Raw genomic sequence first — 25,963 nt, 5'->3', positions numbered from 1 at the left:
GATTATAGGCGTGAGCCACCACACCCAGCCCCCTAGAAGCATTTTCTATATTTATTATTATTAATAGTTTGATAGAGATAGGATCTTACTTTGTTGCCCAGACTGCTCTTAAACTCCTGGGCTCAAGCAGTGATCCACCCGCCTCAGCCTCCCAAAGTGCTGGGATTACAGGCATGAACCACAGTACCAAGCCTAGCAATATTTTGAATAATTCCCAAACATGCTAACTGAATGACAGACTTCAGGCATTTCTCTGATTTGCTTCGTTCTTTATATTTCCCATTTGTTTTGATCATTGTTAACTAGGAAGATTTGCTTGTCAGCAATTTGTGAGGTAGTTCTTTTTTTCTTTTTTTGAGACAGGGTTTCGCTCTTGTTGCCCAGGCTGGAGTGCAATGGCACAAGCTCGGCTCACCACAACCCCCGCCTCCTGGGTTCAAGCAATTCTCCTGCCTCAGCCTTCTGAGTAGCTGGGATTACAGGCGCGCGCCACCATGCCCAGCTAATTTTTTGTATTTTTAGTAGAGATGGGGTTTCACCATGTTGACCAGGATGGTCTTGATCTCTTGACCTCATGATCCACCTGCCTCAGCCTCCCAAAGTGCTGGGATTACAGGCATGAACCACTGTACCAAGCCTAGCAATATTTTGAATAATTCCCAAACATGCTAACTGAATGACAGACAGACTTCAGGCATTTCTCTGATTTGCTTTGTTCTTTACAAGTATATTTCCCATTTGTTTTGATCATTGTAAACTAGGAAGACTTGCTTGTCAGCACTTTGTGAGGTTGTTTTTATGTATAAAGGAATCAACTGTGAATAGCAGTGATTTCCAAGCTGTTAGTTTGTGGCTGCTCCAGCTTTCATGTAAAATTATGTTTCTTTTCTGATATGTTCCCAGTGTCATTATGTTAAGGGTATGATAAGGGAAACTTCAACATTTGTCAAAGACTCTCCTTAGATCAAAACCTCAGTCAGGCTCCTGAGTCCTCCCTGCACTAGGTCTGACCTTAGGCTTCTTTCTCTGCCCTATTGAATCCAATTTGAGCAAGAATCCTGATAAATTGGGTTTCGTGAAAATCTTCCATGCTTATGTCTGACCAGCCTTCACATTTTATCACCCTGATCTGCCTTTAGCAATAATCCTATAAGTCGGTTTAGCCAGAAACCCCTTATCCTTTATGTTTCTTCTTAGTAATTTTCCACCCACTCCCACCCTGCTCCTTGGTGATAAATCCTCACTCATCCTTGTTGGAGTCAGAGTTGAGTGCAATCGCTCTCCCCTACTGTGAGACCCCATTGCAATGGTCCTTATACCTGTCACCATGGCTCCCTTTGAATAAAGTCTGCCTTATTATCTTTAATAGTGTCATGAATAATTTTTCTTTAATAATTTTATTACAAATATTACACTGCAAATTAAGTATGTATATAACTTATGAAAATAGGACAAAAGGCCAGGCATGATGGTTCATGGCTGTAATCCCAGCACTTTGGCAGGCCAAGGTGGGTGGATCATCTGAGCCTAGGAATTCAAGACCAGCCCGGTCAACATGGCGAAACCCAGTCTCTACTAAAAATACAAAAAATTCACTGGGCATGGTGGTGGGTGCCTGTAATCCCAGCAATTTAGGAGGCTGAGGCAGGAGAATCACTTGAACCCAGGAGGTGGAGGTTGCAATGAGCTGAGATCCCACCATTGCACTCCAGCCTGGGAAACAAGAGCAAAACTCAGTCTCAAAGGAAAAAAAAAAAAAGAAAGAAAATAGGCCAAAAATGGATGAGATGATTGTTGGAATACCTACTTTGTTGAGTATTTTCTCTGGTGATTATTTTCACATTATATATATATATACACACACACACACACACACACACACACATATATATATATTACATGGGGCTTTGTAGTAAGATTCTAATGAATGTCATAAAAATGCTAATGTGTGGTTATATCAACATTCACCTTTATGGGGAGAATTTATGATTTCTACTGTTCTTACAACTATCATTGCACACTTAACATAACCTGAAAGCTAGAAGTGTCCTTGAAAATCATCATCATTTCAGAAAAATAACAGATGCTGGTAAGGATTCAGAGAAAAGGGAACTCTCATACTCTGCGGTTGGAATGCAAATTAGTACAGACACTATGGAGAACAGTATGGAGATTTCTCAAAAACCTAAAAATAGAACTACCATACCATGCAGCAATCCCACTACTGGGCATATAACCAAAGGAAAAGAAATGATTTCAAAGGGATACATGCAGCCCCATGTTTATTGCAGCACTATTCACAACAATGTCCATTAGCAGAAGAACGGATAAAGAAAATATGGCATATTTACATAATGGAATATTTTTCAGCCATAAAAAATAATGAAATCGTGTCATTCGCAACAACACGGATGGAACTGGAGGTCACTGCATTAAGTGAAATAAGCCAAACACAAAAAGACAAATATCACATGTACTCACTGGTGTGGGAGCTAAAATAGCTGATCTCATGGAAGTACAGAGTAGAACATTAGTTACCAGAGCCTGGAAAGGATGTTGAGGGTGAGGATGAAGGTGGCTAATTAATGGGTACAAACAGCCGGGCACAGTGGCTCATGCCTATAAGCTCAGCACTTTGTGGGGTGAAGGTGAGCAGATCACTTGAGCTCAGGAGTTTGAGACCAGCCTGGGCAACATGGTGAAACCCTGTGTCTAAAAAAATACAAAAATTAGCTGGGCATGTTGGCAAGCAACTGTTCTCCCAGCTACTCAGGAGGCTGAGGCAGTGACTGAAATTGCACCACTGCACTCCATCCTGGGTGACAGAGTAAGACTCTGCCTAAAAAAGGGGGTACAAACATGCAAACATGCAGTTATACTAAGTAGAAGTGTAATCACCAAGAGGTTCTTCCTGCCTGCTGCACAGACAAAATCAATTCACTGAGACCACAGCACTGCAGTAAAGAAAGAATGTCATTGGGCCAGGCGTGGTAGCTTACATCTGTAATCCCAACACGGTGGGAGGCCAAGGCGGGTGGATCACCTGAGGTTGGGAGTTTGAGACCAGCCTGACCAACATGGAGAAACCCCACCTCTACTAAAAATACAAAATTAGCCTGGTGTGGTGGCGCATGCCTGTAATCCCAGCTACTTGGAAGGCTGAAGCAGGAGAATCACTTGAACCCAGGAGTGGTGGGGAGCGGGCTGGAGGTTGCAGTGAGCCGATATCACCAGCACTCCAGCCTGGGCAAAAAGAGTGAAACTCTGTCACAAAAAAAAAAAAAAAAAAAAAAGAAAAGAAAAAGAAAGAGTGTAATTGACTAGAGGCCATCCACTTGTGAGAACTGGATTTATCACTCAAATCAGCTTCCCTGAAGGCTCAGAGGCTAGGGTTTTACGGACAATTTGGTGGGCAGGAGACTAGGGAAAGGGTGCTGCTGACTGCTTAAAGATGAAATCATAAAGGTGTGTGCTCAGTCCGCCTCTGGGTGGGGCCACAGGACCAGTTGTGTCATGAATCATGAGTCTGGGTGGGGTCAGTCTGAAAGACATCGCAAAAAAAACAATCTTAGGTTCAACAATACTGTTGTTATCTATAGGAGCAATTGGGAAGGTCATAGGACTCCTGTGCAGTAAGGGCTTATAGAAAATATACCTATGTTTTAGCAGAGTTCATGCCCCTCCCATAATGCTATTTCTGTGTCCTTTCATTAGTCTTAAAAATGCAATTTTCTGCCCCTGAGCAAGGAAGGGGTTAGTTTCAAGGAGGAATTGTTATTGTCCTTCTTTCAAGTTAAACTATAAACTAAATTCCTCCCAAAGTTAGCTTGGCCTATGCCCAGGAGTGACTAAGGACAGCTTGGAGGTCAGAAGCAAGATGGAGTCAACTATGCCAGATTTCTTTTACTCTCAAAATCTTGCAAAGGTGATTTCAGAAGGAATAAGTTACAATGTTCTGTAGCACAGCAGGGTGACTATAGCTAACAACAATGTATTATATACTTCAAAATAGCTAGAAGTGAGGACTTGAAATGTTGTCAACACACAGAATTGATAAATGCTCATGGTGATAGATATTCTAAATACCCTGACTTGATCATTACACATTCTGTGCATGTAACAAAATACCACCTGTACCTCATATTTACAAGTATTATATGTCAATAAAAAATAAAGTTATAGGCCTTCTCCCTTCAGCCCGGGCCTCCGGCCCCCGCGTTCTCCCCTCAGCCCGGCCCCCCGGGCCCCCTTCCCCACGCGTTCTCCCCTCAGCCCGGCCGCGGGGCGCTGCGCCTAAGCCACGTGGAGCCTCCTGCGCCCGGACGCCCGGCATTAGCACGTGGTCGGGGAAGTGAAAATCAATCGGAGGAGGCAGTTTTTACCCCCGGAAATAGAGGTTGACTCGAACGTCCACCACCGCGCCGTCCTCCCAGTTGCAGATAAAATATGACTGCGTTTTGTTTTATTTTTCCTGTTTCTGGCTGTTAATGTGGCTCTACTGCTAAAGGCAATACAACTCACCTTGAAAACAGCGGTCAGTCCACGCTCACCGTTGTCTACAGTGAAATGCAGCAGTTTGCGTAAGTAACACTTGAACAAAACCCAAATCGATGTTTAAAAACCTCCAGCCCTTTGGGAGGCCGAGGCGGGTGGATCAGGAGGTCAGGATATCGAGACCATCCTGACCAACATGGTGAAACTCCGTCTCTACTAAAAATGCAAAAATTTCATCCCAGCTACTCGGGAGGCTGAGGCAGGACAATCGCTTGAACCTGGGAGGAGGAGGTTGCCCTGAGCCGAGATCGCGCCACTGCACTCCAGCCTGGCTGACAGAGGGAGACTCAGTCTCAAAAAAAAAAAAAAAAAAAAAAAACAGAACAAAACAAAACAACAAAAACCTCCCAAACGTTGACTTGAAGCTTTTCTGCGTATGTACCTGGGAGCAGTTCTCCATTTATTTTTTTTAAGTCTGTTTCTGAATAAGCTTCAATTCTGAGGTTTGGCAATAAGAGATAATTTTCAGTGAAGGAAATATTTATTATTCCCTGATCTCCAGTAGGCACAGTAGGGCCCCTCCATTTGAAATCCGATTTTAATAAAGCTTCCTTGGTTCCTTACCTTACAAGGCGGACTTACCAGTCAAACGGCTTCTGGCCTGTCTCTACCTTGTCTTGCTGTGTGTGGTCTCTTTGAAACTACAGAGGCACATTCTCAGGTCAGGTTTCCAGCAGCCGTTTTTTTTCCCTTGGAGATAAAAATGTTAACATTTGGGTTTTCAATAAGAAATACTTCAATAACTGAGAAATGTTGAACAGAGCCTCCTCTCTAAGCCTCTAAGTGTCAATGTCATCGAAAGCCTGGCTTCCTCACTGCATGAAACACACAGTTGAAGCAGAGGATCCTTTCTCTGGGCTACAGAAACCCACCCTTCATCACTCCCTTTACGATTTGCACAGTGCATCCCATAACCTGGATCCCCTCCCCAACCACTGATCCCATCTGGTCACTGGGGTGTGGCTCTGGGAAACAGCATGTTTAAAAACCTAATTCTCCATTTCACACCGCACCTCTTACATGGATTATTTTTGCTCCCATTATCCTTCAGCTTTCCTTTCCACAGCCCTGAAGAAGTAAACCAGAATGAATGAACTTATCTGTTGTGACATGAACTCAGCTAAAAGGAAGTTTAATTTCTCCTAAAAGAGCTAGAGAACCAATTAAACTGAAATAAAAGTGGGCTGTCTTTTGAAATTGACCACAAAGAGGGTGGTGCATAGAAACAACGTTTTGGATTGCTGGAATTTTAGTCACAGTGATTCTTCTGCCAATAGCATCATGGCCATTAAAAAAAAATTGTATTTTGAAAAAAAAATAATAATAATAATAATAAAGTTATAAAATAAAAATAAGTTAAAAATTTTTTAAATCATCTTATCAGGATTAGAAAACTAAGGCCAAAAAAGGCTAAGGCCTAAACCACCAACTTGGTGGCTGAACCAAAATGAGGACTCGACTCCTCTAACTTTTGGTGGCATGCCCTTTTCACCACACAGACACCACCATCTTCACTGGCAAACATCGAGGTCATCTGGGTGGACGGCACTTTCTGAATCTGGGCAGTGTACAAGCCGGCAGCCTTGTCCCTGTCCTTACTAGGATTTTAAATCTAAGGCAGGCAATACATACTTTTTTTTCCACTTTACTTTCTTGACAGGAAGGCAATATTATAAAATGATAAATCCAACATGGATCAAGGTAAGTAACATAAGTACAAATACTATGTAATGAACAGGCTCCTTCCGGTAGTACTTTAGGAATGCATGTTATGTATGTAGGTGAAGGTAGAAAGGTTCAGTGGGAAAGCTTTGTTTAGAGCACAGGAAGAATGAAGAATCAGTTTATTTAATTCTTACAACCCTAGAAGTCAACATTATTCCTATCTTACAGATGAGGAAACTGAGGTACAGAGAGCTGAAGAAGCTTGGAAATATCACATAACTGCTAAGAGGCAGGACCTAGACTCGTGATCCATCCTCCACAGGCTTGACCACTGTGACAACATATCTCTTTTGTGATTTGCAACCTCCCTTATTTAATTCCATTAGGAATTTTTCTTAACCATATAACCATTTGTGCACGGCATATGATTAAGTTATCATAAATTAGTTTTGTGGCAATTTAAGAGTTTTGCTCTTGTTGCTCAGGCTGGAGTGCAATGCACGATCTCAGCTCGCCACAACCTCTGCGTCCCTCCCAGGTTCAAGTGATTCTCCTGCCTCAGTCTCCCAACTGGCTGGGATTATAGACATATGCCACCATGCCTGGTTTATTTTGTATTTTTAGTAGAGACGGGGTTTCTCCATGTTCAGGCTGATCTCAAACTCCCGACCTCAGGTGACCTGCCTGCCTCAGCCTCCCAGAGTGCTGGGATTGCGTTTTTATATTATGAACCCGCACCCAGCCTGTCTGGCAACTTCACTGGGCTACAGTAATCAGTTATCCAACCAAACATTAACCTAGACATTGCTGTGGGGGTACTTCTAGATGTGATTAAACATCCACCACCAGTTGACTTCAAAGAAAAATTAACCCAAGTTATCTGGGTGGGTCTCATCCAATCAGTTAAATGCCTTGAAAGCAAATCTGGGCTGGGTGTGGTTGCTCACGCCTGTAATCCCAGCTCTTTGGGAAGCCCAGGCAGGCAGGCCACTTGAGGTCAGGAGTTCCAGATCACCTGAGGTCAGGAGTTCAAGACCAGCCTGGCCAACATGGCGAAACCCCATCTCCGCTAAATATATAAAAATTAGCTGAGTGTGGTGGCAGGCACCTGTAATCCCAGCTATTCGGGAGGGGAATATCTGATTCCTGAGGCAGGAGAATCGCTTGAATCCAGGAGGCGAAGGCTGCAGTGAGCCAAGATCACACCACTGCACTCTGGCCTAGGCGACAGAGCGAGATTCCATCTCAAAAAAAAAAAAAAAAGTTTCCTTTTTTGATTTTTTTAAGAAAAAGCAATTGCTTTGTTTTCATAATTTCCCAGTTTTGTTCATGAATAAAGAGTTTCAGACTGGTCTTTGCAACCCTTGTTTCTATATTTATACTTGAAGTTGTTGGGGAGGAAGGTCCCAGCTTCTAAAGGATTTCATTTTTTATTTTTTTTGAGACAGAGTCTCACTGTCGCCAGGCTGGAGTGCAGTGGCACAATCTTGGCTCACTGCAACCTCTGCCTTCTAGGTTCAAGCGATTCTCCTCCCTCAGCCTCCTTTTGTATTTTTTAGTAGAAACCAGGTTTCACCATGTTGGCCAGCATGGTATGGATCTTTTGACCTCGTGATCCACCCGCCTCGGCCTCCCAAACTGCTGGAATTACAGGCATAAACCACCGTGCCCAGCCTCTAAAGGATTTTAAAATTGAAAGTCCTGTATCCCAGAAACCCCTCAGCCCTGTTCATGCTATTAGCCTCCTTCTGAATAGATGGGTATAACACCAATTACATTACAGGTTTATTTTTTTCCATTTTTTTCTTTTTTTTATTAAAAAAAATTATTTGGAAACCACCGTGTTACTTTTCCGTTTCTTTTTTTGAGACAGAGTTTTGCTCCAACACCCAGGCCGGAGTGCAGTGGCACAATCTCAGCTCACTGTATCCTTCGGCTCCCCAGGTTCAAGTGATTCTCCTGCCTCAGACAGCCAAGTAGCTGAGGCATTCAACCACGCCTGGCTAATTTTTGTATTTTTAGTAGAGAGAGGGTTTTGCCACGTTGCCCAGACTGACCTCAAACCCCTGGCCTCAAGCAATCCCCCTGCCTCGGCCTCCCAGGGTGCTAGAATTACAGGTGTGAGCCACTGTGCCAGGCCACATTGCATTTTTAATACAAGATTCCTGGCAATGTCAAGCACTCAAACCTTCCAAAACTGTGGTCACTAGACACATGTGGCTACTGGGCCTTCAAATATTGGCTAGTACGACTCACAAGCTGAATTTTTTATTGTAATTTTTTCTTAAGAGATAGAGTTTCGGCAGGGCGCGGTGGCTCACGCCTATAATCCCAGCACTTTGGGAGGCGAGGCGGGTGGATCACTAGGTCAAGAGATCAGGACCATCCTGGTCAACATGGTGAAACCCCGTCTCTACTAAAAATACAAAATTTAGCTGGGCATGGTGGCGCAGCCTGTAGTCCCAGCTACTCAGGAGGCTGAGGTAGGAGAATTGCTTGAACCCAGGAGGCGGAGGTTGCGGTGAGCCGAGATCACGCCATTGCACTCCAGCCTGGGTAACAAGAGAGAAACTCCGTCTCAAAAAAAAAAAAAGAGTTAGGGTTTCACCATGTTGGCCACGCTGGTTTTGAACTCCTGACCTCAGTTGATCCACCCACCTTGGTCTCCCAAAGCGCTGGGATTACAGGCATGAGCCACCACACCTGGCCAAGACATCACATTTTTAAGATATTGTACAGTAAGTAAGGCACGTCTATCAATAATTTGATTATTGAAATAAAATTTTGAAAATACTGCACTAAAACGTTAACACTAATTTCATCAGCTTCTTCTACTTTAAAGAGAGTGGCTACTGTGAAACTTAAAATTCCGTGTGTGGCTCACATTATACTCCTAATGGGCAGGACCGACCTGGCAGGCCTGGCAAATGCTAAAAGCCACTACAATGGTGGCATATGAGCTGCGTGACAGAAACGGTAATGTTACTCCTTTGTGAAGATTAGCAATGTTTGACATCAAGTAGGTGTTCAAAACACAGGACTATCTAACGCTGAGAATCACTCCTCCCGATTAGACAGTGTCGCATTTGTTTCTCTGAGCGCCTCAAGTTCTTTTACCGACAAGGAAGGCTGGCAGAGCTCTCAAAGGGATGAAGGAATAGAGCACTTGGGGCGTGGCTAGATTGTAAGCTGAAGTTTTAGAACTGTCACTTGGGGCTCGGTCCCACGCCCAGAAAACGCAAACAGTCCCAAGTTTCCACACTGGCCACGCCAGTCCGCGACCCATTACGGCTCTCAAGGCTACGCCGACCTCGCGGCCCACACCAGCGACCTTCCCCTGAAGCGTTTCCATTTCATTCCCTCGAGTCCGCAAAGCGCCCGGTGGGTCCCAAGCGCCCGACTCAGCCGCAAAGGCGGCCGCGGGGAAACACTCTTAGAAGAGGGTAGAGGCCCAGGCGCCAGCCGCCCGGGATCCGCAGACCCGGCAGGGACTAGGGTAGGCGGCGGCGAACAGATCCTAGCCCAGACGCCGGGCCCCCACGCAAAGGCCGCAGACGGATCCACGCCCCTCGCGCATCCCGGAGCCGGGCTGATGACGAACACAGGGCGCGACGGACGCACACGCCGCCCCGCGCCCGCACGACGGTACGTGCGGGGAGGGAGTCCCGGCTTGTCACCGGCGCAACTAGCGTCCCGCCTCCTCCGCTCCCTCGCTCCCGCCACCTTGGCAAGTCCGCGCCCGCCTCCCGCCTCCGTCCGAGGCCTCCGCCGCAGTAAGGCTCCCGGCCTCGCTGCTGTCTCTTTAAATGGTGGAGCTACGGGCCGCCCCTGCAGCTGCTCCCTGGGTGGCCCCGCGCGCCGCTTTTGAGGGGCGAGCCAAAATGGCGGCGGCTTTGGCTCTGTGAGGAAGACGGAAGAGGCGGCGGCGGAGGGAAAGCGATTTCCACTAGCCCGGGGCGCTCGGCCGGCTAAGAGCCCTCGGAGTTTCCCGGGCAGCGGTAGCAGTTGCAGCAGGATCAGGCGCCTGTCGGCTTCTGACGTTTGAAGCAGGCGGAGCGGAAGGGAGCCACTGGCCGCGGTGGCAGGGCCAGGTACAAGGAAGGAAAACATGGCGGCGGCGGCGGTGGCCTGAGGAGGCGGCGGCGGCGCGGGAAGCTGCTTTGCGGAGATCATGGCGGAGGCGGGAGCAGGGCAGTGACGGGAGACTCGAATTCCTAGCTCGGCGGGGCGGGAGGCTGCGAAGCGCTGCGCGGCCCCATCGGGGCTGCCGGGCGCCGGGCTCGCCGGGTCTGGACAATAGCACCGGGGAGCCGGAGGCGAGGAAAGGCGGCGGCCCAGAGCTTGGGCCCGGGAGCGGGCCATGCAGGCGGCGGCGCGGCCCCGAGGCGCCCAGCAGCGGCAGTGAGGCCGGGGAGCCCTCCGTTCGCGGGCGCCCTCACGCCTCGCCCCTCGCCTCTCCAGGGCCCCTTCCTGGGCGTCTACCGGCGGGGCCCCCGCCCCGGTCCCCGGGCGGCACGATGACCGACACCCGGCGGCGGGTGAAGGTGTACACGCTCAACGAGGACCGGCAGTGGGACGACCGGGGCACCGGGCATGTGTCGTCCGGCTACGTGGAGCGGCTGAAGGGCATGTCCCTGCTTGTCAGGGCCGAGAGCGACGGTGAGTGAAGCCGCTCGCGGCGGGACCTTGGCAGCCCCCACAGCCCTGGGCCACTTCCCTGGTTCTTGCGGGGCCTGGCACTCGCTCCACAAGAACGGAGGGACGGCTGGAGACGGCAGCCACCTCGGGGGAGGGCGGGCCCCAGGTACCCCGGTCCTGCGGGACCTCCTGGGAGAGAGCTTGAAATGTTTCCTTTCTGAGTGCCTGGTGGCATTTGGGGTATGAGGAGGGCCGAGCGTGTTTGAGCAGGGCCGCCCTGGAGCGCGGAGAGGTCGAGGACCTGAGATAGGGGGTGTGCTGTTGTTTCGCACTAGAGTGACCTTGAGAAAGGCACTCATTAATCCGATCTTCTGCCTTAGTTCACCCATCTGTACAGCAGGCATGAAACTTTGCTTGGAGCTAAGAAAGTTCTTGGACGTTTCACTTGCTGTGCTTTTTTTCTTCCTTTTAAACATCTTTCTGCTCCATATTTCTCATCCTGCTGCAGGTTGGTAACACTACACTGGCAACTACACTAAGCAGAGAAAACACTTTACCTTGCGAAGATAGATTTTTTTTTGTTCACCGGTGTTGGTTGTCTTTTTTATAGTAATGCAGGATATTGTGTGTAGCTCACTATATAAACATCTTGCAAATTTGGAATCATTGTACATGAGCTTTTTTTTTTTGATCGCTTAAATGAGTGTTCATAATTTGGTTAACAGGTCTAGAGAAGTTGGCAGATAATTTTTAAAACCTTTCAGATCTTCCCTACTGATTATGCTTCACATATTTTGAAGCAGCCCTCAAGGTTCAAAGACTAAGGTGTTTGAAAATAAGTGTTTCACATTTTTTCTTTTCTTTTTTCCACATGTTCTGAGTGTTTCATATTTTAAAAACACTTTTTCTCTCTAGGAATTGCCACAGTTTTTGGTGATATGCAGTGAATTTCACTTAAAATGCTCACGCGGGGTAAAACTTTTAGTCATATTGTTGCTTCCAAACGTGAAAGTAGTTCTCTCCCACCTATCTTGGTGCATTGGTTTATATTTTATAGTTGCTGACGATGTCGGTTTAGTATGATTGTGGTGATTTCGTATCAGAATTATTAACAAACTAATTTCAGGGAATTTTTTTAAATTGGACTCTGCCCAGAACTCCAATTCCATGAAAAATCAAGACCCACCCTGGGAACATTTGTGTTGGGTTTAAATTGAAGGTGGTAATCTGGAGTATATTACCCACAGATTATAAGGTTACCCAAAATAACTTAAAACTGGAGAGAAATTATTTCCTTTTGGGGGCATTTAAAAATTTTTGAATATGTTAAGTATGTTTTTCTGAGCCTGAGTTATTACTGGCTTCTTAAAATACAATTTGAATGTCAAGTGTTCATGTGGGTTTGTGACTCACATAGTAACCTACTCTAGATCTTTCACGCATTTTGAAAACTTTACAAGTATGTTGGAAGGTATGGGCTTTTTGTATCAGCTTCTCTTGAGATGAAAGCATTAAGATTTTTTTTTCTTTTTTTTGAGATGGAGTCTTGCTGTGTCGCCCAGGCGAGAGTGCAGTGGTACCATGGATCTGCAACCTGAACCTCCAGGGTTCAAGCGATTCTCATGCCTCAGCCTCCCGAGTAGCTGGGATTACAGGCATGCACCACCACGCCTGGCTAATTTTGTATTTCTAGTAGAGACAGGGTTTCACCATGTTGATCAGGCTGGTCTTGAACTCTTGACCTCGTGATCTGCCCACCTTGGCCTCCCAAAGTACTGGCATTACAGGCATGAGCCACCGCGCCCAGCCGGTATTTTTAAGGATAAAAGCTTAATGTCATATTATCAGAATTATGCTCTTCTGCCATGTTAATATAAAAATCTGTTTCTTTTTTCTGTGTGTGTGTGTGTGTGTGTGTGTGTGTGTGTGTGTGTATTTTTTTTAAAGATGGAGTTTTGCTCTTGTCGCCCAGGCTGGAGTGCAGTGGCACGATCTTGGCTCACTGAAACCTCCACCTCCTGGTTTCAAGCAATTATCCTACCTCAGCCACCTCAGCCTCCTCAGGACTGGGACTACAGGCATGTGCCACTACGCCTGGCTAATTTTTTTGTATTTTTAGTAGAGACAGAGTCACCATTTTGGCAACTCTGGTCTCAAACTCCTCACCTCAGGTGATCCACCTGCCTCCTCCTCTCAAAGTGCTAGGATTACAGATATGAACCCTGTGCCCCTACCTCCATTTATATTTTTACCATTTTAGAAATAGCCCCAAATCTCTCTTCCTCCATTTCATAGGTTGGAGGTTAAATGACTAAAACAAAATTACTTAGTTTTTATCTAGCAAGGAGAGAACTTAACTAAATTACTGTAAATACAGGTTGTAAGGAAAACTGAAACCAAAGAATGGACTTAGGCTGGGTGTGGTGGCTCACCCCTATAATCCCAGCACTTTGGAAGGCTGAGGCAGACTATTTCTTGGGGTCAGGAGTTTGAGACCAGCCTGGGCAGCATGGCAAATCCCCGTCTCTACAAAACATACAAACATTAGCTGGTGTGGCATGGGCCTGTAGTCCCAGCTGCTCTGGAGGCTGAGGTGGGAGGATCACTGGAGCCCAGGAGATGGAGGCTACAGTGAGCTGTGATCATGCCACAGCACTGGGTGACAGATGACAGGGAGACCCTGTGTCACACACACAGTGGACTTAGAAGAAATTCCAAGTACTTGTGAAGTACTGTCATTAATGTGTAGTTTCATGATTAACATTTCTTCTGATGTCTAAATAGGGATAATAATAAGTCACAATTTACTGAGTGCCTGCTATGTGCCAGAAAGTCTTTAAGCAGTTCTTAAATTGACTTATGTAATTCTCACAGCAATGCTCTGATTTAGTTAGTGCTATTAGCCGTATTAAACTCCCATATTACTGTCTACTTGCATTTGCTGCTTTATTCTTAGCCTGAAGGTTTATTTCAAAGAAAATGAAAATAACTTTTAGTCTAAAGATATTTTCAACTGTAGTTTATCTACAAGCTTTACGTGAATGTTTTTGTGTTGACTGCTAGTTTGGGTCAGCCATTATTGTGTGCTTGCTCCATTCTCCATCATAGGATAATTGACATTTTCTTTTTATTGTCATGAGCAAAATGGAAAGTATTTCTGATTTTCCATAATTTGAGTCATTCGTCCAACAGAAACTTAAAATTTTGAGCTTTTCCGTACTTGAGCTAGATCTAGTCATTATTGTGTTGAAGCTTTTCTTTTTTTAACTTACTTGTAGCTTCCCCCCCCCAAATTCTTTTGATTTTTAGATTATTTCTTTAAAACAATATTTGATTCTTAACACTTTTGAAATATTTTGTGGTCCATAAAATTAATAAGCTTTTATGATGTGTTAATCATCCACCTTTGAAATAGGCTATTTCCCAGTTCAGCTAATTTGGTGAGAAACTGACCAGTGCTAGGTAGGATGATAGGAGCTTTTGCATACCCTGAAGTAGGTGGTGGTATCTTTTTTGGGGCGGGGTGGGGGGAACAAAATCTCTGTCACCCGGGCTGGAGTGCAGTGGCATGATCTCAGCTTATTGCAACCTCCACCTGCTGGGTTCAAGCGATTCTTGTGCTTCAAGCTTCAGGCCTGAGATTATAGGTGCATGCCACCATGTGTTGCTGATTTTTGTATTTTTAGTATAGATGGGGTTTCACCATGTTGGCCAGGCTGGTGTCGAATTCCTGACCTCAGATGATCCTCCCCACTCAGTCTCCCAAAGTGCTAGGATTACAGGCGTGAGCCACCACACTCAGCCTCATTTTTTCAAATAGAATCTCTCATAAAAGATGACAACATATCCAAAGTCATTTATCTACTAAGATGGTATGAGTTTGGATTCAAATTCAGGCAATTCATTTTAAACTGTACACACTACTTAGTAATTACAGAGTATTTAGGAATTTTATAATGTGTGTAGATAGGCTGGTTAGTTTTAAATTTTTCTCTATTTGGTCTGTCTTTGAGGAAAGGGAAGCTATAATGTTATCTCAACTGAAGGTTCAGTTTTTATTAGGGGAGCTTATATGCTCATTCAAGAATCACAGAAGGGAATTTCTAAATGGAAGTACTTGTGGCCTTCATGTTACAGGGCTGTCTGGGTAAGTACTGTATGCCCTTTCCTTCCAAAACTGAGTAATTTGGCACTCATCATACCTTGCTATAGAAGAAAGGGATGTCCCACTGAGCTTCTGGGCCCATTTCTTGGCTTGCATCCTTATCCATAGCAGAAATAGGTTTCTGCTGGCAAAATAGGTTGTAAGAACATGTCCTTTTAGTTTTTGTTTTTTTCTTTTTTTTATTTAATTTTAATTTTTAAATTTTTGAGATGGAGTCTCACTCTGTAGCTCAGGCTGGAGTGCAGTGGTGCAATCTCAGTTCACTGCAGCCTCTGCCTCCTGGGTTCAAGTATTTCTCCTGCCTCATCTTCCCAAGTACCGGGGATCACAGGCGTGCACCACCATACCCAACTAATTTTTGTATTTTTAGTAGAGACAGGGTTTCACCATGTTGACCAGGCTTGTCTCGAACTCTTGGCCTCAAGTGATCGGCCCACCTCAGCCTCCCAAAATGCTGGGATTATAGGCATGAGCCACCAAGCCTGGCCTCGTTTTTACTTTTTACTTTATTTTTTCCAGGCAGGGTCTTGCTCAATCCCCCAGGCTCAAGTGACCCTCTCACAGCAGACTCCCAAGTACCTGAGATCATTGGCTCATGCCACTATGCCCAGCTAGATACCTTTATACTCTTAAATTGAGGATTCCCCCAATGTTCATTTGGATTATATTATTGATATTTACCATATTTGAAATTAAAACAGATTTTTAAAAACATTAACTCACTTAAAAATAATGTTGTAACATAGCATGTTAACAAAATAACATTAAGAAAAAATAACTTTTCTAAAACAAGAATTTAGTGAGAAGTGTCATTGTTTTATATTTTTACAAATCTCAACATCTGGCCTCATTTTTAAAAAACCAGAAAGATTCTCATCTGCTTCTGCATACAGTCTTTTGCAGTATCAGTATAGACTCTCTGTGAGAGAATGAATGGTGGAAAAGGCAGATAACCTTGTAGTACCATTTTGAAAATAATTTTAACTTTACAGGCCTCATTGTGTCCTCAGCCTTCGAGAATGGCTGGTATAGATGGTTTGTAGTGTTTTGTCATTACAGACTCTACTAATGAAATCTTTATCCGTATACCTTGGCACTTATCTGAGGATGTAGGGTAATTTCCTAGAAGAAGAGTGGTTGGCCCAAAGAAATGTGTTTAAATGTTGGGTAGGTGAAGATGATTAAATTTTCAGTCTTGTTACTGGTGTAAATGAGTATTAAGGACTCATCTTTCTGAGGAAGTCCAAGTGTACATATCAATTAGTAGACATTAGAACTTGTTTGGAATGATAGATTCCACAGTGACAGTTTTAGTTAGAAGTACTGATCATTCCTCTTAGCTGAGCAGTCTCTTGATTTCCATTCTCTGTATTTCCTTTCTCATATTTCAGGTTGGAAGTGGGGAGACCTTTCTTGAGTCTCAGTGTTGGGAGTTTTCTTAAATTGGAGTGTAGGATTTCCTTTCTTTGGTCTTTGTAACAGTGTCTTTCTCAGATGTGTGGGAAAAGGTATCTCGTGTGTAAGAGATTGCTCTTGGGAGATAAGCGCATCTGTTTCATTGGAGAGGATAGATGTGTTTCTCAAATGAGTTTGGGTGAATGGGGTCTGTCTTGAGTGTGTGCTTCAGTTATTAAGTTCCACTAGACATAACAGTTACCAGAAACATGTGTTGCTCCTAGTTAGAACTTTCTCTACCTCCCCCTTAATGTTCATGAGGTCTCCTGCTAAGGATCATCTTCATTTCTCTCCTGTCATCTCTGCTACCATGGTATTAAATAAATCCCTCTCCTAAAGTTGAACTCTGCATCTCCCTCCATTATACATTAGTAGGATAGAATTACTGTTTCTAATACTGTAGCTATAGCAACAAAATACAGACAAACTTGTTGGAGGGAAGGATTGTGTTAATTCGTATTAATACTCAACTGGACCTTTTATAGTTGATTGGTGAAGTGTTTATAACTTGGCTCAATAAAACCTATTAGGTGAGGCGGGGGAACCTAATAGCTAGATTAGGAGTAAACCTAGTATTGTGTCTTTTATTTATTGTCTTACTGAGCCCTAAGTTGAAAGACCGTTTCCCATGGTCTAGCCTCTATTGCCTACTTACCTCTTTGGGAATATGGTATTGGGGGATCAGAGCTGGACTTCCTAGACTAAAACTGTGTGATATGGCTGAAAAGAGAGTTTCAGAGGTTACTTCCCTCTAATATCCTGAATGGCCCAGAAAAAAAGAAATTTCCCAACACCAGAAGCTTCTAAAGTTCTTGTTTTATAGCCAGGACTTTGGAAGGGAATATGTCAGACTTTTTTGTTTGTTTGTTTTCCCTTTCCAATTTTCCTGATCCTGTAAACACTACTGAGAGTTTTGAAGAAATTGCAAAAGGTACTAGTACTTGAGACATAATTGCTAATTGGGATTGGGTGGCTGACAATGTCACACCACTGCACTGCTGTGGTTTTTAACAACTGTAAAAGGCATGTTTTTCTTGAAAGTACAACTTGAATAACAACCTCAGTCCCTTGTGCTATGTGTTTTTGACTTCTTAAATTAAAAAAAATTTTTGAATTGCAGTATACATCAAAAAAGTATGCAAATCATAAGTATTCAATTTGATGAATTTTCAAAAAATAACCAGTACATGGTTGAAGAAACAACATAACCAGTACTCTAGAAGCCTACTTCATGTTCCTCCCCAGTCACTATCCTACTGAGAGATAACTGCTAGCCTACTGATAGGTTAACTTTGCCACTTTGTGAGCTTTGTGTAAATGGAATTCTGTGGTAAATACCTTTATCTCAGCTGTCTTTTACTCAGGTTTGTAAAATTAATATCTGTTGTGTTCACACTTTGATTCATATATTAACATTGTTTGTGGTATCCATTGTATGAGTGTTTATACTTTATTGTTTCCTTTTTTTTTTTTTTTTTTTTTGAGACTGGGTTTTGCTCTTTTGCCTAGGCTGGAGTGCAGTGGCATGATCTTGGCTCCCTGCAACCTGCATTTCCCAGGCTCAAGTAATCTTCTCAGCTCTGCCTCCTGAGCAGCTGGGACTACAGGCATGCACTGTCACACTTAGCTAATTTTTTAAATGTTTATGTCGAGACAAGGTGTCCCTATATTGCCTAGGCTGCACTTTACCTGTTTTGTTTTTGTTTTAACAGTTTTTGCATACTATATAATTCACCCATTCAAAATGTACAATTCATTGTTTTTTAGTGTAATCACAGGTTTGTGCAACCATCACCACAATCTAATTTTAGAACATTTTGTCTCCTCTGAAAAAAATCACGTGCCCATTAGCAATCACTACCCATTTTCACTTCCTCCCAGCCCTAAAAAACCTCTATTCTGTTTTCCGTCTAAATATACCTGTCTAGGCCGGGAACAGTGGCTCACACCTGTAATCCCAGCATTTTGGGAGGCCAAGGCAGGCGTATCACTTGAGAGACCAGCCTGGCCAACATGGTGAAAACCTGTCTCTACTGAAAATACAAAAATTAGTCAGACATGGTGATGCACACCTGTAGTCCCAGCTACTCGGGTGGCTGAGGCAGGAGAATTGCTTGAACCTGGGAGGCAGAGGTTGCAGTGAGCTCGGGATCCCATCACTGTACTCCAGCCTGGGCAAGAATGAGACTGTCTCAAAAATATAAATAAGTAAATTAATTAGTTTACCTATCTGGACATATGTGGTATTTTGTGATGGTAAAATTCTTTAATTTCATGTTTTCAAGGTTTATATGTATTGTATAATTGCTTTAATTTCATGTTTTCAAGGTTTATACGTATTGTAATGTGTTACTCTGTGTAGCTGAATATATACCACGTTATATTTATCTGTTCATTTTTTGCTGTTGTAAATAACCTTGCTAGGAACATAAATGTACAAGTTTTTGTTTGGGCATACATTCATTTCTCTTAGATATATACTGAAGAGGGGAATTGCAAGGTAACTGCAATTAACTTTTTGAGGAACTGCCAAACTTTTCCAAAATCGATGCCTCATTTTCCTAGGAGCAATCATATGAGGCTTCCTATTTCTCCACAGCTTTGTCCCTACTTTTTATTGTCTTTTTGATTGTAGATATCGTAGTGGGTATTAAATCATATCTCATTTGTGGTTTTTGTTTTTGTTTGAGACAGTCTTGCTCTGTCTCCCAAGCTGGAGTGCAGTGTTGCGATCCCGTCTCACTGCAGTCCACTTCCAGGGTTCAAGCTATTCTTCTGCCTCTACTTCCGGAGTAACTGGGATAACGCGCTTGCACAACCATGCCTAGCTAATTTTTTGTGTGTCTTTAGTAGAGATGGGGTTTCACTATGTTGGCCAGGCTGCTTTCAAACTCCTGACCTCAAGTGATCTACCTTCCTCTGCCTCCCAAAGTGCTGGTATTGCAGGTGTAAGCCACCACACCCAGCTTCCTGCCCTCTGCTTCTGTTCCCACTTTGTGTGAGCCTGGCCCTTATTTATGGGTTTCATTGGCATTTCCTTAATGACTAATGCTGAGCATCTTTCCATATGCTTACTAGTTGTTTGTATATCCTTTTTGGATAAACTTCTATTCAAACTCATTGTCTACTTTTTAATATTGAGTTGTAAGAGTTCTTTATATATTTTGGATACAGGTTCTTTATCAGATACGTGGTTTCTAAATCTTTTTCTCATTCTATGGGCTTTCTTTTTACTTGATGGTATTATTTGCATCACAAACAATTAAAAGCTTTTAATTTTGATGATGCCTAATTTTTTCTTTTACATAGGCTGTACTTTTGTAAGATTGGCCTAGGCAGGCGGATCACCTGAGGTCAGGAGTTTGCGACCAGCCTGACCAACATGGAGAAACCCTGGTCTCTACTAAAAATTCAAAATTAGCCTGGTGTGGTGGTGCATGCCTGTAATCCCAGCTACTCGGGAGGCTGAGGCAGGAGAATCACTTGAACCCAGGAGGCAGAGGTTGCACTGAGCCGAGATCACACCATTGCACTCCAGCCCGGGCAACAAGAGTGAAACTCCATCTCAAAAAATAATAATAATAAGATTGATTCATAATGTACTTTATATGCTTTATGATTCAGTGGAGAATAATAGAATGCAATTTGTATTCTAGTAATTAAAACAACGAAGGACTACAAAGATAGTTTGGAGACTTTTATGCTTTTTTAAAAATTCTGTATTAAAATATATAGGATGGGGGTCTCACTATTGAGACCAGGCTGGCCTCAAGTGATCCTTTCATCTCAGCCTCCCAAAGTGCTGGGATTACAGGCTGAGCCACTGCACCTTGCCTTTGTTTTTTGAGACAGGATCTCTTATCATCCAGTCTAGAGTGTAGTGGCACAATCATGGCTCACTATAGTCTTGAAATCCTGGCTCAGACAATCCTCCTGCCTGTCTCTTGAGTATCTAGGACTATAGGCATGCACCACTTCACCGTGCTAATTTATTTTTTCTCTCTTTATTTATTATTATTTTTTTTTTTTTTTTTTGAGGCAGAGTCTCACTCTGTAGCCCAGGCTGGAGTGCAGTGATGCAATCTCATCTCACTGCAATCTCCACCTCCTGGGTTCAAGCGATTCTCCTCCCTCAGCCTCCCAAGTAGCTAGGATTACAGGCGCCTGCCACTATGCCCGGCTAATTTTTTTATTTTTAGTAGAGATGGGGTTTAACCTTGTTGGCCAGGCTGGTCTCAGACTCCTGACCTCAAATGATCTACCCGCCTCAGCCTCCCAAAATTGTTGGGATTACAAGTGTGAGCCACCACACCCGACCTATTTTTTCTTACTTTTATTTTATTGTTATTTTTGCAGAGGCAAGTCCCACTTTATTAGCCAAGTTGTTCTCAAAGTCCTGGCCTCAGGCGATCCTTCCACCTCAGCTTCCCAATTGCTGGGTTATAGGCATGAACCACACCTGGCCACCTGCTTGCTGCTTTTTCTTGTTATGAATGTATCACTAAAACTGCTCCTAATAACCACCAAAATAAAACCTGAAAATGGTGCATAAGGAGAATTGAAGGGGCACTTGAAGATATATATTTTGATTAATCTGGTCAAAAGTTGGAAAAAAGGAAGATTAAAACAGTATTTTCTCTAAAATATGAGAATGCTTATCTGAGCCTCCTAAGCCAAAACCAGTTTTTGTAAAGAAAGCCCAAAGAAATGGGGTTTGTAGGGAATATAAATGGAAAAAATATATATGGATAATGTTTAGATACCTTAAGTACTCAAAGGATAAAAAAGAGATTTTGGATTAATCAGGTCACCTGTCCCAGACATAGTGGTAGCTTGGTCTGAAGTGGAAAGCTGTTGATGTGCGTAACATACACAAATTGAGTTACCAGAATTTGGTTAATTTACTATGTTTGGTATTGGTACTGTTTTGAGCACGCAGTAGTGAATGGTCATTAAATCACTATTATTTGACAGCATCATAAAACAAATGAATTTTGATGTAAAAGCAAACTAAATTTGGAAATGTTAAGAGCACTCTTAGCCATCTAGCCACTATTTGGAATGGGTAAAGCAATTTTTAAGTAGAATATGAGAAGAAATGAAAGCTCTGTATAAGAGACAGTTGCAGAGGAAACTGCTTTTTCTCAAATGTTTTGGGCTAGAGTTTGTCTGCAAGTTGTACTTGCAGGTATAAACTAGAACTAGTAGATGAGAGGAGATGGATACTGAAAGTCATATAGTATATCAGATATTTTAACCAAGATCATCTGGCTTTACACTGTGCTGTTTAACTGCCTTGTGCTGCCCATAAATTGGTCGATTTCTATGTTATCCAGTCCTTACTCATCAGATTATCGTGTGTTTCCTGTTCAAAGTAAGCACATATATAAAACATTTATTGACTGGGTGCAGTGGTTCATGCCTGTAATTGCAGCATTTTGGGAGACCAATATGGGTTTATCATTTGAGCCCAGGAGTTCGAGAACACCCTGGGCAACACAGTGAGAACCCACCTGTTCAAAAATTTAAAAATTAATCAGGCATGATTAATTTTGGCTGGTACCTGTAGACCCAGCTACCCAAAAGGTGGAGGTTACAGTGAGCTGAAATCCCACAATTGCACTCCAGCCTGGGCAACAGATCCTAGACTCTGTCTCAGAAAAAAAGATTTTTTAGGTTACAAGTTGCTGTAATTAAACTTACGTTGTTTTAAAAATAATTTTTCTATGACTGAAGTTGAGTGTGCATCAAATGTTCAAAAAAGGAAATACAGCCGGGCACATTGGCTTGTACCTGCCATCCTAGCACTTTGGGAGGAGTGGGGAGTGGGAGGATCACTTGAGCCCAGGAATTGGAGACCAGCCTGGGCAACATAGTGAGACTCTATCTCTACAAAAAATGGAAAAAATATTTTTGAAGGATGGGCACAGTGGTTCATTTGTGTAATCCCAGCACTTTGGGTGACTGAGGCTGGTAGATCACCTGGAGGTCAGGAGTTCAAGACCAGTCTGACCAACATGGTGAAACCCCATCTCTACTAAAAATACAAAATAAGCTGGGTGTGGTGGCACATACCTGTAATCCCAGCTGCTTGTGAGTCTAAGGCAGGAGAATCTCTTAAACCCAAGAGGCAGAGGTTGCAGTGACCCAAAATGGCACCACTGCATGCCAGCCTGGGCGAGAAAGCAAAACTCCGTCTCAAAAAATAAAATAATATTTTTTGACTGGGCAGGGTGACTCACACCTCTCTATCTCAGCACCTTGGGATCATTTGAGTTCCAGAATTCAAGACCAGCCTGGCCAATACGGCAAAACCCCATCTCTACTAAAAATACAAGAATTAGTCAGACCTATAATCCTACCTACTCGGTAGGCTGAGGCAGGAGAATCACTTGAGCCTGGGAGGCAGAGGTTGCAGTGAGCCGCAATCACGCCACTGCACTCCAGTCTGGGCAACAGAGTGAAACGCTGTCTCAAAAAAAAAAAAAATGTATTTAAAGGAAATATGTATGTATGTAAGGGAATATAATTTTGCTGTTTTACAGTACCATAATGGATTATCTTTTTCTGTTTCCTAGGTTCTCTACTTTTAGAGTCCAAAATAAATCCTAACACTGCATACCAGAAACAACAGGTAAAATTTTGATGATATATTTTATGTTGCATATTTTCCTTTCACTTGGTGAGTAAATGAAAGTTTATCATCTGATTCCCTGCAGTGAAGAATTTAGAACAAATTACAACAGTTTGCCAGTCAAATTCTCAAATAGGATTTCTGCCAATTTCTACAGTGTTTAACATAATAATCTTAAATTTAAAAAGCTTGCCACTAGTTAAAATGGAGTTTTTGTTACACATATAGCAACTGAGCCCTTAAGTTTTCTTATTTTTACCTAACAAAAAAAGGTGACCATTGATGTGATAAGCTGCTACTAACACAATTAAATGGTGAAAATCCCTCCTTTTGCCATTGTAGACTGTAGTGCAGAAGGAACATTTTAGTATCTCCTTCTACAGCAGCACTGTGTAGATAGGAATCTGTCATATGAATCTGATTTACAGATTCCTTAATATGGTCTTATGATATTACAGTTTTGAAGGTAACTGTACTTCACAGTACAGTGTACTCAAAGTATACTCTTTCTTAAACCTTTCTAATATCCGAAGAAATATCAGAAAGTAAATCTCTCACTTAGTATCAACTAGTGCTGTTATTAAATGGTATTAATTCAGTACACACAACGCACACACACACACGCTTGCACTTCAGTACACCCACATACACAAAGATGAGTGCTCTGTATAGCCAGTGAAGTCAAGATCAGTTCCCTCATTGCCCTGAAGATGCAGGTACAAAATAGTTAATTTTGAAGAAAGAATATTACCAACTTGTTTATAAAGTGCTTTGCTTCATCATTGACCTTGAAAATACTAGCGAGAACTTAGTATTGGTTTTAGTTTTTCCATTAGATGTTGCATAAAGCTTGTGACTTGTTTTATATCACACAAATAGTGGATAGGAATGCTGTTATCAAATCATAAATATATTTAGTGATTTATTTGTCCACCAAACATTCATACAATATATTTTCTTAATGGTTTAATAGTCTAATACAATACCGTGATGCATTTAGTGTTCTTAAGAAAGCTTAAATGTGATGGAAAAATATAGAGCCTGGAATATTTGGCTTTGGTCTTCCATACTTAAATACATTAAATTTGTGTTTTGAAGTTGTATGCAGCTGAAGAGTAAAAGCATATCTTAAGAAAAAGGAAAGATTGAACTTGTTTTGAGAATGAATAAATTCATGTGTCTCAAGCCTATAGGTTGTTGAGTGATAAGATAATTTGGAGAAAAGTCACTGTAATCTTCAGGGAAATTAGAATTAGAAGAATTTCAAGGAAGATTCCTTGAAAATCTAGAATCTTCAAGGAAAACAGAAAGCAGTTTCTAAAATTTTATAAACTTGCTAAATTTGTCAAATGGGTGGGTAATTAAAAGCACATGTTTAGCTGTACCCGGACTTAAGCATCAGCCTGCAAATGGTTCTGAATATACATTATAACAGAATGTGATAGTGGCTTTATGCTTATCCTAGTAGCCTTTATTGAGCTGATAATCGTAAATATTTATCAGAATTTTAGGAGCCATCTAATTTGGGCGAGTTATTCCCCTTACTCCCAATACAATTGTTATTTTCCCCCAACTTTATTTTCATCACTAAGAAATAGTACCTATGTTATCAACAGTATGTATCTTTCCCATTCTAATGTTGAGGAAACTGAGGCTCAGAGAGGTTACTAACTATCTAAGCATCACCTACCACATAGATGGTGGTATTAGAATTTATACTGTGGCCTCTTTACCTCCTAAATTTCTTAGTATTTTTATTCCATGCTATTTTGAGGGACAGTAACAATTTTAATTTTGTCTTATGTGGAGCCTTATAATATAAAGTGCTCAGTATCTACTGAACAGATGACCTTGTAAAGTATTTAGGCTGCCAGAATTATAGATTAACTGCAAATTCTTCTGCAAGTTCTGTCCTGGTGAATTATAAAGGGAAACTAAAAATGAAACCTTACTAATTTCTGGCATGTTGATCTTAGAATGTTAATAGTTTTGAGCTTGAACTGCTCCTCAGTCTGGATCAGATTGCCTGCCTGGGGTTTGTGATATCTGGAAGTCCTTTAAGATAGTATAAAAAGGGGAGTTTGAGGTATTTTCCAAAATTCTGAATAAAAATTATGGACTTAGTGATGCTGCACAACCAAGTCAGATTCTTATTTATTTATTTCTGGCTGGCAGCACTTTAGTTCAGTGAGACTACTGGTCTCATGATTGACAGTTATATAAATGACTGAACAGAGTTAATATGCAGTTTAGCAAATCAATTTCTCTTTTTTTCTTTTTCTTTTCTTTTTTGTTTTTTTAAGAGATTGAGTCTTGCTGTGTTGCCCAGGCTGGAGTACAGTGACTATTCACAGGGGTGGTCATAGTGCACTGCAGCTTCCACCTCCTGGCCTCAAGCAATCCTCCTTCCTCAACCTCCTGACTAGCTGGGACTACAGGGATACACCATTGTGTCTCACATAGACAGATTTTTAAACATAGAATCCATCTGTGTTTCATTAAGAAGTGTCCTTGCTTGGAAATAGTGGCTCACGCCTGTAATTCCAGCACTTTTAGAGCCTGGCAGTTTGAGACCAGCCTGGGCAACATGGCAAACCTCCATCTCTACAAAAAATAAAAACATCGGACATGGTGGCACATACCTGTAGTTCTACCTACTTGGGAGGCTGAGGTGGAAGGGCCACCTGAGCCTAGGGAGGTAGAGGCTGCAGTGAGCCATGATGGTGCCACTGCACTGCAGCCTGAGTGACAAAGGGAGACACTATCTAAAAAAGAAGTAGTGTCATTGCTAGTGAGAAAGATTAGAAACCACTGCAATAGAATCATAGGTCCTTTAAGGAACCTTAAGCTAG

The 25,963-nt window shown here is 42.6% G+C and overlaps 2 protein-coding genes across 4 annotated transcripts in view; one reads left to right on the top strand and one right to left on the bottom strand.

The window, feature by feature from the left end:
- Positions 1-2,265: 2,265 nt before the first annotated feature.
- LOC103795884 (uncharacterized) lies at positions 2,266-10,678 on the bottom strand. The gene is made up of 3 exons (XM_017977304.4): positions 9,337-10,678; positions 5,137-5,244; positions 2,266-3,541 (listed from the first exon to the last, which is right to left on the bottom strand). The coding sequence occupies exon 1, from the start codon at positions 10,579-10,581 to the stop codon at positions 9,520-9,522; it is 1,062 nt and encodes a 353-aa protein (XP_017832793.3). The 5' UTR covers positions 10,582-10,678; the 3' UTR covers positions 2,266-3,541; positions 5,137-5,244; positions 9,337-9,519.
- Positions 10,080-25,963, top strand: part of PPP4R3A (protein phosphatase 4 regulatory subunit 3A) — a 51,864-nt gene continuing 35,980 nt past the window's right edge. For 2 of the 3 annotated variants that reach the window (XM_035261288.3, XM_078335626.1), the window contains exons 1-3: positions 10,080-10,310; positions 10,681-10,878; positions 23,056-23,111. In XM_035261288.3, the coding sequence (XP_035117179.1) occupies positions 10,737-10,878; positions 23,056-23,111 (198 nt within the window). In that variant the 5' untranslated portion in view covers positions 10,080-10,310; positions 10,681-10,736. Of the gene's footprint in view, positions 10,879-23,055; positions 23,112-25,963 lie in introns of all 3 variants that reach the window. The other variant, XM_035261287.3, reaches the window with a different exon arrangement.

The sequence above is a fragment of the Callithrix jacchus genome, chromosome 8 (genome assembly GCF_049354715.1).
Source record: "Callithrix jacchus isolate 240 chromosome 8, calJac240_pri, whole genome shotgun sequence".
In the NCBI taxonomy this organism is placed as follows: Eukaryota; Metazoa; Chordata; class Mammalia; order Primates; family Cebidae; genus Callithrix; species Callithrix jacchus.
Note: the sequence above shows the minus strand (reverse complement) of the source record. Positions and strands in the feature narration are given on the sequence as shown.

Bases quoted from the DNA above. Each gene is read 5' to 3' on its own strand.
- LOC103795884 (XM_017977304.4), bottom strand. From the start codon at position 10,581: ATGGCCCGCTCCCGGGCCCAAGCTCTGGGCCGCCGCCTTTCCTCGCCT.